Source organism: Rhamphochromis sp. 'chilingali', assembly GCF_963969265.1.
Source record: "Rhamphochromis sp. 'chilingali' genome assembly, chromosome: 17".
Classification (NCBI taxonomy): Eukaryota; Metazoa; Chordata; class Actinopteri; order Cichliformes; family Cichlidae; genus Rhamphochromis; species Rhamphochromis sp. 'chilingali'.
Genome location: NC_137944.1, coordinates 19,245,237 through 19,258,781, shown reverse-complemented (window position 1 = coordinate 19,258,781; position 13,545 = coordinate 19,245,237). Strand labels below are relative to the sequence as shown.

Sequence of the window (13,545 nt, the reverse complement as noted above, 5' to 3'; positions counted from 1 at the left end):
AATAAGGTCTGATGCACAGAATCACAATCATGGTGTGACTATTCTGGTTATTTTTGTTTTCATATCCTTTAAAGAACTTTAAAATAGAGGCAAGTGGAGAAAATAACAGAAAAACCTTAACCTCCCTCCAGTTCTCTGAAGAAGATCTACAGTGAGCTGGGAGCAGATTTACACGACAAAGGTGAAGCCACCAAGTTTACCATGAAATGCATGACCCTTGAGCTCAACATGCCGAGCTCCTGTCTGCCTGCTGGTCAGTACAAGCCTCACCATGTGGGCTATGACACATGGCTGTCTCACTGCAAAGACCTGAAGACGGCGGCCAACATCCTGATGAAGGACTCTTCTTCCTTCAGGGGAAACCTGAGGTTCTCTCTGGCCAATGTAAGAAAACCCTCAGATCCAAGGCCGATCGCGTGTTTGCCATTTCTTCTATGATGACAATTTAAATTTTATAGATAAAAAATGCCCACAAGCGTCAGCGTCGCAGGACAGACGACGCTCTGAGGAAGAAAATCTACGAACTGACCAGAAACCAGGAAATGCTGCTCTTGAAAAGAAAGCAGGTCAGTGCACTGGAGTTTAATCACCACGAATCACCATTTTTTTTCTTTGCTGCTCATCATTCTGTGACTTCCTTTAACCTTCAGATCAGTGATGACATTTCTGATCAGACCAAAGAAATACAGAAACTGAAGTGTGAGATCAGGAGCTGTGACACCAAACTGGATCATGCTTCCCACCGCCTGGACATCCTCAACCAGAGACCTGGATACGAGCTCTGCCGGGACTTGGTGAGTGCCATATCAAACATGACTGTTGTCAGAAAGTCTCCTCTGTCCTTTGAAACATTTTAACTTTAACCCTTTTTTTTCTCTCTCTGCTGCTCCTCCTTCAGCCACACATCAGCCTCACGCTGGAGAATTACGACCTGGTAAAAATAGGAGCTGGACTTCGCTCGGCGCTGAAGTTCTCTCAGTGAGTCAGCCCATTCCCAAAAGCCTCACACTGATCATGACACCATTTTCTTCCATAATACCCCGTGCTTGCTCATTTCTGTTGCCATCCTTTACAGTCAGAACCTGGAGCTCCAACACAAGCACCTGATGATTGTCGAGGAGAAACTGTCCAAAAACGCTCACATCCTAGGGGTGGAGCAGAAGTGTCAGAGCCTACTTCAGACTTTCCAGCCTGCCCATGACACCGTCGTGGTCCTCGCCAACAAGGCCAAACTTCACAAGACCACGAGCAGCTCCAGCTGTCGTGAATGCTTTCAGTAGGGCGCATCTGCAGTCTTTTATTCATTAAAACACGTATGAGCAAACTCCCCTCGACTTGTTTGGAATCAGTCTGCGCTTCCTTTTTGTTTTCAAGACTGAAATGCTTTGGAAGATATTCTGTTTTTCAAAAGATTTAAAAATGATTAATAAATCACATATCTGACACGGACACAGCACAAAAGAAGATAGACGTAGATTTTTTCTTTCCTTTTAAAATTTATTCCTAAAAAGATGTTACATGCTTTTATTTAAAAATCAAACCTATTATTTACAACGATACATTGCAATAAATATGTTCTCCCTAATGGTGTTTGGGAGCTGAAACATATTTGGTAAACAACAAAAGGGAGGCAGTGAGCTCCCTTTTTTGCCCACTTGATGAACCCTTTACTTAAAAGAAAATAATGGATAAGACATGAGAAGAGACAGCGACAGAAAAATCAAAATCAGAACTATTTTCTTTCACCTTAGTTTCAATATGATTCCTTTGAACTGCAAACTAATCATCTTAAAGCCCAAATAATTATGTAATTACAATTATATATGATACTACAGCAAAAACCTGTTAGTAGAAAACAAATGTAGTAAATTATGTTTAAGTCAGAAATACAATTAGGGTATGAAAAGTGAAAAGAAAAGAAATCTGCTGTTATGCAGATCTTTCCTGTATCATGTTTGTTTATTGGTTTGCTGCAAACCCTGGGTATAAAATAGGCTTCTCGATGTTACAGTATGAAGTTCAGCCACTGTTAATGCATTTATCACACAAATCTGGATAGAAAAAAGGGGGGGGGGGGGGGGGGGATAACAGTTCACAGAACAAAGCGAGCCGAGCTGACAGCAGAGTGACCTGTACACATCCCGATTAAAGAACACAGAGACCAATTGTACAGCTAGAAGAACAGAAGGAGGAGGGGACGTAAATCCACAGAAAGCAGCATTCTTCTTCTTTTAAATTAACAGGCTTTAGAGTCAGGATTCCAGATTTATCCGTGACAGAGAGGCGCTTTAAGAGGAGTGGAGGAAGCGGTTGAAGGCGTTGTAGGCTGACTCCAGGTCGAAGAGCATCTGGCGAACTTGATTATCATCCAATTCATCCGAGGCCGACATGCTGCTCAGGGTGGTCAGCCTGTTGGAAAAATGTCAGTTAAGAGAACTATATGATCATAAACACATCAAAGATCAGGTACTTTATAACCACTGCTCAGCTAGTTGCATGGATAATGGTACGGTCGCACCAGATGCAAAACAAAGTTTTACCTTGCATGAATACGGACACATAGGAAACCCGTAAATATTTACCCCAATAGCCAATAGGAGGAGGGGGATTAAGTTAGATTTTCACAATTTAGCAAGAAGTCCTACGATTTCACACTTTTCTTCAACCCCTCTCTTTTCCTTCATTACTGAACTGCACAGCTCCCTTTTAACTTATAGTATCCTAGTAACTACAGAGTAGCCACGCAGTACTTGTGTGTCGGAGCCATGAATGATAGTTTTGGATCACACTTACTGACCTGCCACTTTAATTATATCTGTTCAACTAGTTGTTAACTATTAAAATCAAATCAGAAAATCACATGGCAGCAACTTCATGAATTTAGGTCTGTACACAGTCAAAACAATTTGCTGAACTGAAGAGAACTGAGCAACAGCACAGAGAAGAAATTTAAATGACTGTGACCATGGCACGACTGGTGGGAATTTCATTTGCAGGGAAACACATGAGCTACAGCAGCAGAAGACCACACCAGGTGTCACTCCTGTCAGCTAAGAACAGGAAATTGAGGCTAAAATTCACACATGCGGATCAAAATTGGACAATGGAAGATTGGAAAAATGGTGCTTGATTTCTGCTCCAACATTTAGATGGTAGGGTCAGAGTTTGACATAAACAACATGACAGTATAGATTCACCCTGCCTTGTATCAGGTATTCTGGAACTAGATAGGTGCTGTGTGGTGTGGCTGCAGGTTTCCTGACTGGTCATGTTTTGCCTCAAGGTGTGCTGCACATAGAGATCAACGACATAAAGAGCACAAACGTTGCGGCCTAGTGTTACTAACCAGAGACTGACTTTGTCCTTGGCCTCTGAGTCTGGAGGCATGTTACTCATTCTGTTCATAGTCTCCATCAGCTCCCTAAGGTCTGGTTGGATCTGAACAAATTAAAAAACAAACAATCAATCAGTATCTTGGAATTCCAGTCATTGTTTACTAATAACATATTATTTACATTTATAAATTTACCTCATCCATGGCCCTGATCTCCAGTCTCAGCTTGTCCATCACAGTGATGAAGAGCTAAATGTTCGAGAAGGATGAGACAAAATATTTTCCTAGTTTTAAGAGTCGGCAGTGAGAAATATGTTTCAGGACAAACAGTTCTAGGAACGAGCGCACTGACTTTATTAGTTTGTCTGTTTTATGAGCTGAGCCTGCAGTTGGTAAAACTTAAGCTTGTGATATCCACTCTCATTTTTATGGAATTACCAAATGTTGAGCCAAACTGAGTGAAACCACATTGGCCACTCAGCTAAAACTGAGCTCAATAAATCCTAAAAAATGTTCTTTCCAGCAGCCTAAATACTTCTCTCTTTAACATATTTAATATAGTCGTGGGGACATACTGAAACTATATCTGCGATGCAGCGGTTCAGGTTGCCCTTGTCATCCTTGATGGTGATTGGCCGATCCTCTTTAATCCGTTCCATTGCAAGTGGACAGTCGAGCTAGGAAAACATATGACAACAACAAGAAATTACAAAAATAAAATCTTGAAAAATATGACAGACACTCTGCACTGCAGACGAGCACTCACTCTGTACTTCCTGCAGAAGTCATCGATGGAGCCCACGTCAGAGCCCTGCACCTGTTTGAAAGCAGCCTTATACTGAACCAAGAGTCTGGAACAGGAGGCGGTGTACCTGAAACCAACAAAAACTCCGCATTAATTAAAAAACACACAGCTAAAGTTACAGGTGCCATATTTTAAATATGATCTCAACTGTTACTCACTCGTTAGGCGTTACGCAGTCTTTAATGTAAGCCTTCTCCAGGGCCTGTAGTGTTTTGACGACAGCAAACAACTCCGCCATATTGTCATACCTACAGAAACAGGATCGTTATAACATGTGTAACACAGTAAATCTGCATTTTATAAAGTGATAATGGTCACTGGTGACATATCAAGCACTTACTTTTCTCGTTCTCTTGCATTTTTGTATAATTTCACCTCCTGAAACGACAGCATTCATGATTGTTATCCTTAACAGCAAGGATATCACATATTCTTGATAACATTCCCAGCTTTAGTTTAGATTTACGGATGATTTACACATGGGCAATAAATGTTATTTTAAAAAAAAGAACAAATAAAGTCCTCTTTTTTTTAGTATACCAATCAGAATTATGTTGTTGGATTTACCTCATATAGCTCAGGTTTATTTGCCGGAGCTGTGGAAAGGAAAACAGTGTCATGAAGTATTACTGCTGTTTTCTGTTGAAAAGATGACTCTTATATTAATTCAACAATTCATTTTTATACACTGATTTAGCTGAATGTCTTACCTCCTCCTCCTCCAGTGACTGATATCCCATGGAACATGATGCTGATGTCTCAAAATGTGATCTGAAAAATATTTATTTCACATAGTTTTCCATAATTGCAACCAAATATATTCAGGCAGCTTTAACATTTCATAAATGTCTCCATTTATGAACAAAAGCTTCAGACAATTTATGCTGCGGTCATATTTTCAGTTTTGTTTTTCCTAATTTTAACATTTTTAATTGCCATTTTTAATTTCATTGGTATGTATGGAAACATGTTCCCAAAGAAAAAACAAATGGGCAGAACTAAATGAAAATTTCAGGTTATTATCTTAAAATTGTGAGATAATAGTCTGCAATTCTCACTTAGGTATGGCATTTTTGTTTAATGCGAACATGCTTTCATTCATATATAAACTTAACACCCAGCACGCCCCTGCGGGCGGTTTATCCTTCAAGCTCGGGTCCTCTACCAGAGGCCTGGGAGCTTGAGGGTCCTGCGCAGTATCTTAGCTGTTCCCAGGACTGCGCTCTTCTGGACAGAGATCTCCGATGTTGTTCCCGGGATCTGCTGGAGCCACTCGCCTAGCTTGGGAGTCACCGCACCTAGTGCTCCGATTACCACGGGGACCACCGTTACCTTCACCCTCCACATCCTCTCGAGCTCTTCTCTGAGCCCTTGGTATTTCTCCAGCTTCTCGTGTTCCTTCTTCCTGATATTGCTGTCATTCGGAACCGCTACATCGATCACTACGGCCGTCTTCTTCTGTTTATCTACCACCACTATGTCCGGTTGGTTAGCCACCACCATTTTGTCCGTCTGTATCTGGAAGTCCCACAGGATCTTAGCTCGGTCATTCTCCACCACCCTTGGGGGCATCTCCCATTTTGACCTCGGGACTTCTAGGTTATACTCGGCACAGATGTTCCTGTACACTATGCCGGCCACTTGGTTATGGCGTTCCATGTATGCCTTGCCTGCTAGCATCTTGCACCCTGCTGTTATGTGCTGGATTGTCTCTGGGGCATCTTTACACAGCCTGCACCTGGGGTCTTGCCTGGTGTGATAGACCCCAGCCTCTATGGATCTTGTACTCAGAGCTTGTTCTTGTGCTGCCATGATTAGTGCCTCTGTGCTGTCTTTCAGTCCAGCTTTGTCCAGCCACTGGTAGGATTTCTGGATATCAGCCACCTCCTCTATCTGCCGGTGGTACATACCGTGCAGGGGCCTGTCCTTCCATGATGGTTCCTCGTCTCCCTCCTCTTTCTTGGGTTTCTGCTGCCTGAGGTATTCACTGAGCACTCGGTCAGTTGGGGCCATCTTCCCAATGTATTCTTGGATGTTCCTTGTCTCATCCTGGACTGTGGTGCTGACACTCACCAGTCCCCGGCCCCCTTCCTTCCGCTTAGCGTACAGCCTCAGGGTGCTGGACTTGGGGTGAAACCCTCCATGCATGGTCAGGAGCTTTCTTGTCTTTATGTCAGTGGCTTCTATCTCCTCCTTTGGCCAGCCTATTACCCCAGCAGGGTACCTGATCACGGGCAGGGCATATGTGTTGATGGCCCGGATCTTGTTCTTACCATTCAGCTGACTCCTCAGGACTTGCCTGACCCTCTGCAGGTACTTGGTGGTTGCAGCCTTTCTAGCGGCCTCTTCATGGTTCCCATTTGCCTGCGGGATCCCCAGGTACTTGTAACTGTCCTCTATGTCTGCAATGTTGCCTTCTGGTAGTTCAATCCCCTCAGTTCTGACTACCTTCCCTCTCTTTGTTACCATCCGACTACACTTCTCCAGTCCGAACGACATTCCAATGTCATTGCTGTATAGCCTGGTAGTGTGGATCAGTGAATCGATGTCTCGTTCACTCTTGGCATACAGCTTGATGTCATCCATGTACAGGAGGTGGCTGACAACTGCTCCGTTCCGTAGTCGGTATCCGTAGCCAGTCTTGTTAATGATCTCACTGAGGGGGTTCAGGCCTATGCAGAACAGCAGTGGGGACAGAGCATCTCCTTGGTAGATCCCGCACTTGATGGTAACTTGTGCTATGGGCTTGGAGTTGGCCTCTAGTGTTGTACGCCACATCCCCATTGAGTTCCTGATGAAGGCTCTTAGGGTCCCATTGATCTTGTACAATTCTAGGCATTCCAGTATCCAGCTGTGGGGCATTGAGTCATAGGCCTTCTTGTAATCAATCCAGGCAGTGCACAGGTTGGTCAGTCTGGTCTTGCAGTCTCGGCTGATTGTTCTGTCTACCAGTAGCTGGTGTTTTGCACCTCTGGTATTCTTGCCAATTCCTTTCTGTGTCCCGCTCATGTATTGACCCATGTGCCTGTTCATCTTAGCCGATATGATGCCTGACAGGAGCTTCCATGTAGTACTGAGGCAGGTTATTGGTCGGTAGTTGGAGGGGACCGCTCCCTTCTTGGGGTCCTTGGGGATCAGGACCGTCCGACCTTCGGTTAGCCATTCCGGGTGTCTCTCGTTAACTAGCAGCTGGTTCATTTGTGCTGCCAGACGCTCGTGGAGTGCAGTCAGCTTCTTCAGCCAGTAGGCGTGAACCATGTCGGGCCCTGGTGCTGTCCAACTCTTCATACTGGAGACCCTTTCTTGGATATCTGCCACTGTGATGGTTACTGGACCCTGTTCAGGGAGGTCGCTGTGGTCTGCCCTCAGATCCACTAGCCACTGAGCATTGCCGTTATGGGTTGCGTCCTTCTCCCATATGCTCTTCCAGTATTGCTCCGTCTCCAGCCTTGGTGGTGCTGTTCTCTTATTGTTCCCTTGCCACTGAGAGTACACCTTTGCTGGTTCTGTGGAGAACAGCTGGTTTATTCTCCTGCCTTCTATCTCTCTGGTGTACCTCCTCAAGCGGCTGGCCAAGGCTGTGAGTCTTTGCTTGGCAGTTTCCAAGGCCTCAGGTATGGACAGCTTGCTGTATTTCTTAGGCACCTTATTTGTCGCACCTTTCTGCAACTCTGTTAGTTGGCTAACCTCCCTCCGTGCTATATATATATATATATATATATATATATATATATATATATATATATATATATATATATATATAAGTGTAACAACAGGAACAATCCGAAGATTTATAGAAGGACTAAAACCTCCCCCTTCTGGAGTTTAAATATTTAATGTGAGCCACAGATGGTGTAAGATGTTTTTTAATGATTACTGTTTCTTTTTAATAATTACACCAGTAACATAAGATAAACTAATACTTTTAAGTAAAAATATCAACCTTCATGTAAGCTTTTATTCGATAGAGAGTGTGTAGAGAGACAAGAAAGCAGGGAGAGAGAGGGGAAGACAGCAAAGGGCCGCGGGTCAGACTCAAACCCGGGCCTACTGCTCTCTGGCCATATGGGGTTATGGTGGCCTGGTCATCCCACTGAGCTATAAACCCATACATTGGGTTTCAAATGCAATGCCACCACATGCCTAAACATCTTTGTAAGGAAAACTCATCCATGCACCCCTTTTTCTGGAGCCTCTCCTACCTAGGGCGTGAGATGTGCTACACCTTGGACAGGTCACCAGACTTTTGCAGGACAAAGAGACAGACAACCATTCAGACCTACAGCTAATTATACGTGCCAGTTAACTCTGACAGGAAGCTAGCGCATTCAGAGAGAACTGACACAAGTATACAGAAAGACCTCAGCCAGTTGATTTGAACCAAGGACTGTGAGGCAACAGTGGTAACCACCAAAGTCAAGTTTTAATAATGAAGACTGGCACTGGAACAACAGTCGCACGATGATGACTAACTTAAAGAAATCCAAATAAAAAGCATTTTACAAAGCTGTTGAGCCAATGCTTGCTTAATTAAATTAAAACCCGTTCATAGTCAGAACATTTGATGTTTCGACTATTAAGTCATTCACACTAATTTTGTACTAACTTCCAGTGACCCTCAGTTTAAGGGGGCATATAAGGTCACACTGTAGGGGTCAAATGTAAATGTTTTTAAATTATATTTGTTCTCTGTCTCTTTGTACTCGGTCTGCTTTCTGCCGAGCACTCTTAAACTCTTAAATGTAGTTTCTTTAATGTCCACTTTCAAGTGTGACCTATTGACAAACACTATGGAAATGTTGCTCCACACAAACAGTGTTTCGCTGTTCAGAAAAAAAAAAACATGAAAAAAAACAACCCGTCGGATTATAATTACAGACTTGCTTAACTTAGCTTCACAACCCGGCACAGAGAGTTTATAAACATTTTTACGTTACACAGAGTCACTCAGCAGAATAAAACTTACGAATCACTAAATATATCTACTGATGAAATTTCTTGTTTAGCCGAACTAACTAGTTAGCTGCGGAAGCTAGCTTGTCAGCACTTCCTATGATTTCTAATCACTGTGACGCGCAGGCAGCTGATTTTAAACACCAAGATTTATATAACTGATCATTATTATGAGAGCAGCCATTAAATCGGTGCTATGCTCACTCTATTTCAATAACAGAGTTCAATAAACCAAATTAAAAACAATTCACTCACCCTGTCGGAAAAACTGCGATGACGTCAACGTAAACACACCCACATCTACGCACGGACCGGCAGACGTCAAAATATTAGGTGTCCAACGCGCCCAACTAGAAATGAAGAATATTGTTACGGTAAATTTTATTAATTAGACATAAATACATTTTTATGATGAAAGAGTATTATGAACGTCTTTATATATCCTACCTTTAAATTATCTTTCAAATTAAATCGCGCATTTTAGGTACAACCACATTAAGGCATTTTCACACAGTCAATCATCAGGGGCAGACAGTCCTGAAGGCGGCAGATTGAACCGAGTACTAGAGAGTTATACAAACGATTATAAAAAATTGCAAAGGAAACCTCAAAATATTACTCTGGATCTTCATTGTATCATAAGGTATTTCCCAAAAATCAGTTTTAAGAGCTATGTTAACCAACTGTAGCTAACTCACAGGTCTGTGGTAGCGTTATTGAATTAGTTAAAGATAAGTAAAGGCTTCTTGCAAACATGTTCATCAACGAGAGACATGAAAATAGTTTTTAAAGTATAATGATTCTTTATTTAAAACAAACGGTATGTCTAACCTGTTTATAAAATCCTGTTTTTATTTCATACAGATCATATCTTCCCTGGGCTGTCCACCATGAAGAGCACTGCAGCAGCACCACAGACCTTTGATCAAGAGGATTGTGATGTTTGGCTGGACACTGTGGAGCTGAAAGGAAAAGCTAAACAGGTAATTGTGTAAACATGGTCTGAACACTGACCGAATGGCTTCTCCAGCATGCCTGAGTAGAGCAGTTATTTAATACACTAAAATGCTGATCTGCAGTCTCTGTCTATTACTGTTTACACACTGTGTTCTCTTTTATATCTTTCAGAAGCGCCGTAGCCGTCCCATTTCTAAACTGCTGAACCCGTTTTGTGAAGGTGCTGGGTACAGTTTGGCTGTGGCACTCAACTTCACTCAGACCAAAACAGAAATGCCAAAAACCAAACAGAGCTCCATATCTGCCTTTTTCACAGCTCATCGGAGAGGTAAGCATCTAAAAGTCTGCCGAAAGTTATAGTCTAATCTTATAGTCTGATGGTCTAGATCAGCCTGTCTGACACCAATAACAATGCCATGTCCACACTCACTTAAACCGCCTTTCATCTCACTTCTGATGCTCAGTCTTAACTTCAGCAGGTCGTTTTAATCATGTCTGCATTGCTGTCACATCACTGGTTGATTAAATATTTGTGTTTACAACAAATTGAACCTAATGAAGTGACCAATAAGCATACAAGTTAATACAGTAAATTATTTGATTTTGTGTTAACATAATTTTTTTCTTACTTTCTTCTAAAAGTCCTCAATAAGATGTCCACTTCTGAGCCACCAAACATGGATTCAGTGCAGCCTCTTTCATCATCTGACTCAGCTACACCGACAGCCACAGCATCAGGGAAAAAACGAGGGCGCAATGTTGGTTTTGAAAACTCCAACTTTGAGCCTGTTTTGGTTGACGAGTGTACAAGTGAAAATGTGACTGAGAAGGAAACAGAATTATGGCAGACACGTTCAGAAAACCATTCAACTTTACAAAACATATACTGTGAATCTGAAGAAGAGAAGCCTGAAGAGTGTGAACCACCACAGAGTAAGAGGAGGGTCTCTGATGCCACCTTTACACAAGATGACTGTCAACCTCTACCACAGACGTGGAGTCAGGACCCGCTGTTCACTTTCAGTCAGTACACTGAAAATAACTTTCATCAGACTAGCCACAAATGTACAACAGTGAAGAACTTCAGCAGCTCTGAGCCAAGTTTAGTAAACAGTCTGCAGAATGAGGAGGAGGTCTTTAGAAAACTGATAGATGCAGAAGGACAAACCTCAACTCAAAAATCTTTTAAACGTCTTCATTCTTCTCGTATGATTGATGAGAAGGAAAACAGCACGCCACCGTCTTATAATTCCCCAAGCAAAGACTCATCTTCCTCTCATTTCAGACCTGTTTCAAATCATAAGTGGACACAACCAAAAACCGCTTCTCCTCGGAAACAAACAGGTCAGCTGTGGGAAAAGGCTGCAAAAGAAGAGAGCTCTGCCTTCCAGATCAAGAGGACAAAACCGATAAGCTCTCCTCTCAAAAGGCGAATGCCGCAGCAGCGAAGCAGAGAACTCGATGAGGACAGTTTGGCCACTTTGTTCACTCAGGACTCTGAAGGGTTCAGGGTGATCGCACACAGAGGTCTGCACACCAGGAGTCCTCTCAAAGATCAGAGTAACGTCAGCATGGGAGTGGTGAGTGCTTACAAATCTCTGCCGGAGGAGGAGGAAGAGGATGAAGAGATGCTGTTTACTCAAGACTCTCAGGGAAATGTAGTGATTAAACACTGAAAAACAGCCTTTTAAAGGCACTACAGATTTCAGATGCTGTTCCAAATCTTTTCCAAAAATGTGGATTTTGGAGGATAAAATATTGAAAAATCCTTTTTTAAGGACTTCCAGGTTGGGGAAGTGCTGTAAACCTGCATTCTTTTTAATGGCCAGTAGGGGGCAGCTCATGGACTGAAAAAAGAAGTCTGATTATTACAAGTCTACAGGAAAGTTAGCTTTCAGCGCCTTTGAGTTATTAGCCCAGTTAATTCTTCTCTGGAGAGTTTCAAGATCTCATTTCATAACCTAATGTTTGTAAATTGTGATTTATCTGACTGCTGACATACAAGTGTGTAGTGTCTGTGGATTTGCACCCCTTCGCTGTCACTTCTTGTTTCAAAACACTAAAATGGTGAAGTCAAGATGTTCAGTGTGAGAATTAAAGCCGGGACTTCACCAGCCAGTGAGTAACATCATGGTTTTATGTAGTCTATGAACCTAGCAGTACACGGCCAGCTTGTATGCTGCAGGTCTTGTTGTGTCAGGCCTGTCTCAGATTGAAGGCTTTCTTCTACACGAGTCCCTTTGTTTTAAAAGTTAGCCAGGTTCTTGCTTGTTCTTGGTTTGGACTTCTTGCCCTCCTGCTCAAAACAGGGAGAGCTGCTTCTGTGATATTACAAGCCATTATGACCAAATATCATCAGTTCTTACCGTACAGGGATGAGGCGGAAGAACATTTGTTTTGGTTTATTTTTCTACTCTGTGATTGTCTTCTTTCCATGTCATGGCTGATCTCCTGAGATTTTATTCTTTGTTTCTCCCTTTCATGGTTCTTTTTGTTGTGCTTTTTTTTTCTCCTCGCACAAAATAAAACTAACAAACCAGAACTGGGAGGTTTTGACTTTATTTGGAAAAAAAAAAGACACAGAATTACATAAAATTGTTTTCTCGTATATTATATTTTTAGTATCAGCATTTCATCTGTGCTATGCTGGTGCTGTGTGCTACAAAATAAGAGTGGTATACAAAGTACAATAAACATAGGAAGTGCTCGGAGGTAACCGTTACCACTATAGCTGATACGTTGTACAGTAAAAGAAATTAGCTAATTAATCATTTCAATCACAACAGCAGCTGTTAATGCAGAATAAGGACAATACTGCATGTACTTCACAGTGACTTTACTACATGACTGCTGGGCACAATGCTCTTTACAGAGGTGGCTGGAAGCACTTTATTAGATGGAAAATGTACCACAGACACTTATTTGCTTTTCTCTATTTGAAGGTAATGTTGGTTTTTTAAGTTTTCTGCAGTAGGTGTAAGTGGAGTACTGTCTTATTAGTGGTCATCCCGGAACATTTAAAATCTATATTTTAAGGAAACGGATCTAATGATGATAATACCTTTAAAATATTATTTTTCAGCAGTTACACTTTCTCACATAAATGCCTGTGTTGTTTTGGCACAGAAATGTAAGTGTGCTCTGGTTTGTGACACCTAAACCTGAGCTATTCTTCACCACTAGTGGGAGATTGTGTTATACTGACAGATTCATTACAGACAACAGCTGCAGAAGTGCTGGAGAAACCTCTTATGAAGTCACAAATACAGCAAGTGGACTAAAAGTTAATCTACGTGCCTATTAGAAAACCTTTCCTACAGCGCTATGAAAACGTATTTGCCCCCTTCTTGATTTCTTTTTCATATTTCTCACATTTATGTGTTTAAGATCAGCAAATGAACTTTAACTGAGTAAATAAAAATGCAGTTTTTAAATGATGATGACCATGATTTTTTTTGTTTTTATCAAAGGAAAAAAAAATGCCTAAAACTACCTG

At 41.9% G+C, this 13,545-nt stretch overlaps 3 protein-coding genes across 3 annotated transcripts in view; 2 read left to right on the top strand and 1 right to left on the bottom strand.

Moving 5' to 3' along the window:
* The window catches only part of LOC308384423 (tektin-B1-like), a gene marked incomplete at its 5' end in the record, with an annotated part of 1,483 nt that extends 164 nt beyond the window's left edge, over positions 1-1,319 (top strand). Inside the window, 6 exons of the mRNA XM_080862989.1 lie at positions 1-6; positions 132-384; positions 459-566; positions 651-794; positions 899-978; positions 1,076-1,319. The exon at positions 1-6 is cut by the window's left edge and continues 164 nt beyond it. Coding sequence (XP_080719115.1) covers positions 1-6; positions 132-384; positions 459-566; positions 651-794; positions 899-978; positions 1,076-1,280 — 796 coding nt within the window. The 3' untranslated portion in view covers positions 1,281-1,319. The remainder of the gene's footprint in view (positions 7-131; positions 385-458; positions 567-650; positions 795-898; positions 979-1,075) is intronic.
* A 165-nt stretch (positions 1,320-1,484) lies between these two features.
* vps28 (VPS28 subunit of ESCRT-I) lies at positions 1,485-9,399 on the bottom strand. Its single transcript, XM_080862293.1, has 10 exons — positions 9,348-9,399; positions 4,850-4,910; positions 4,707-4,735; positions 4,480-4,517; positions 4,298-4,387; positions 4,101-4,206; positions 3,910-4,011; positions 3,530-3,583; positions 3,347-3,438; positions 1,485-2,409 (listed from the first exon to the last, which is right to left on the bottom strand). The coding sequence occupies exons 2-10, from the start codon at positions 4,884-4,886 to the stop codon at positions 2,289-2,291; spliced, it is 669 nt and encodes a 222-aa protein (XP_080718419.1). The 5' UTR covers positions 4,887-4,910; positions 9,348-9,399; the 3' UTR covers positions 1,485-2,288.
* Positions 9,400-9,614: 215 nt separating this feature from the next.
* Positions 9,615-11,729, top strand: aunip (aurora kinase A and ninein interacting protein). The gene is made up of 4 exons (XM_080862231.1): positions 9,615-9,735; positions 9,957-10,075; positions 10,221-10,377; positions 10,692-11,729. Exons 2-4 carry the CDS (start codon positions 9,983-9,985, stop codon positions 11,723-11,725), a joined length of 1,284 nt encoding a protein of 427 aa, XP_080718357.1. The 5' UTR covers positions 9,615-9,735; positions 9,957-9,982; the 3' UTR covers positions 11,726-11,729.
* The last annotated feature ends 1,816 nt before the right edge of the window (positions 11,730-13,545 follow it).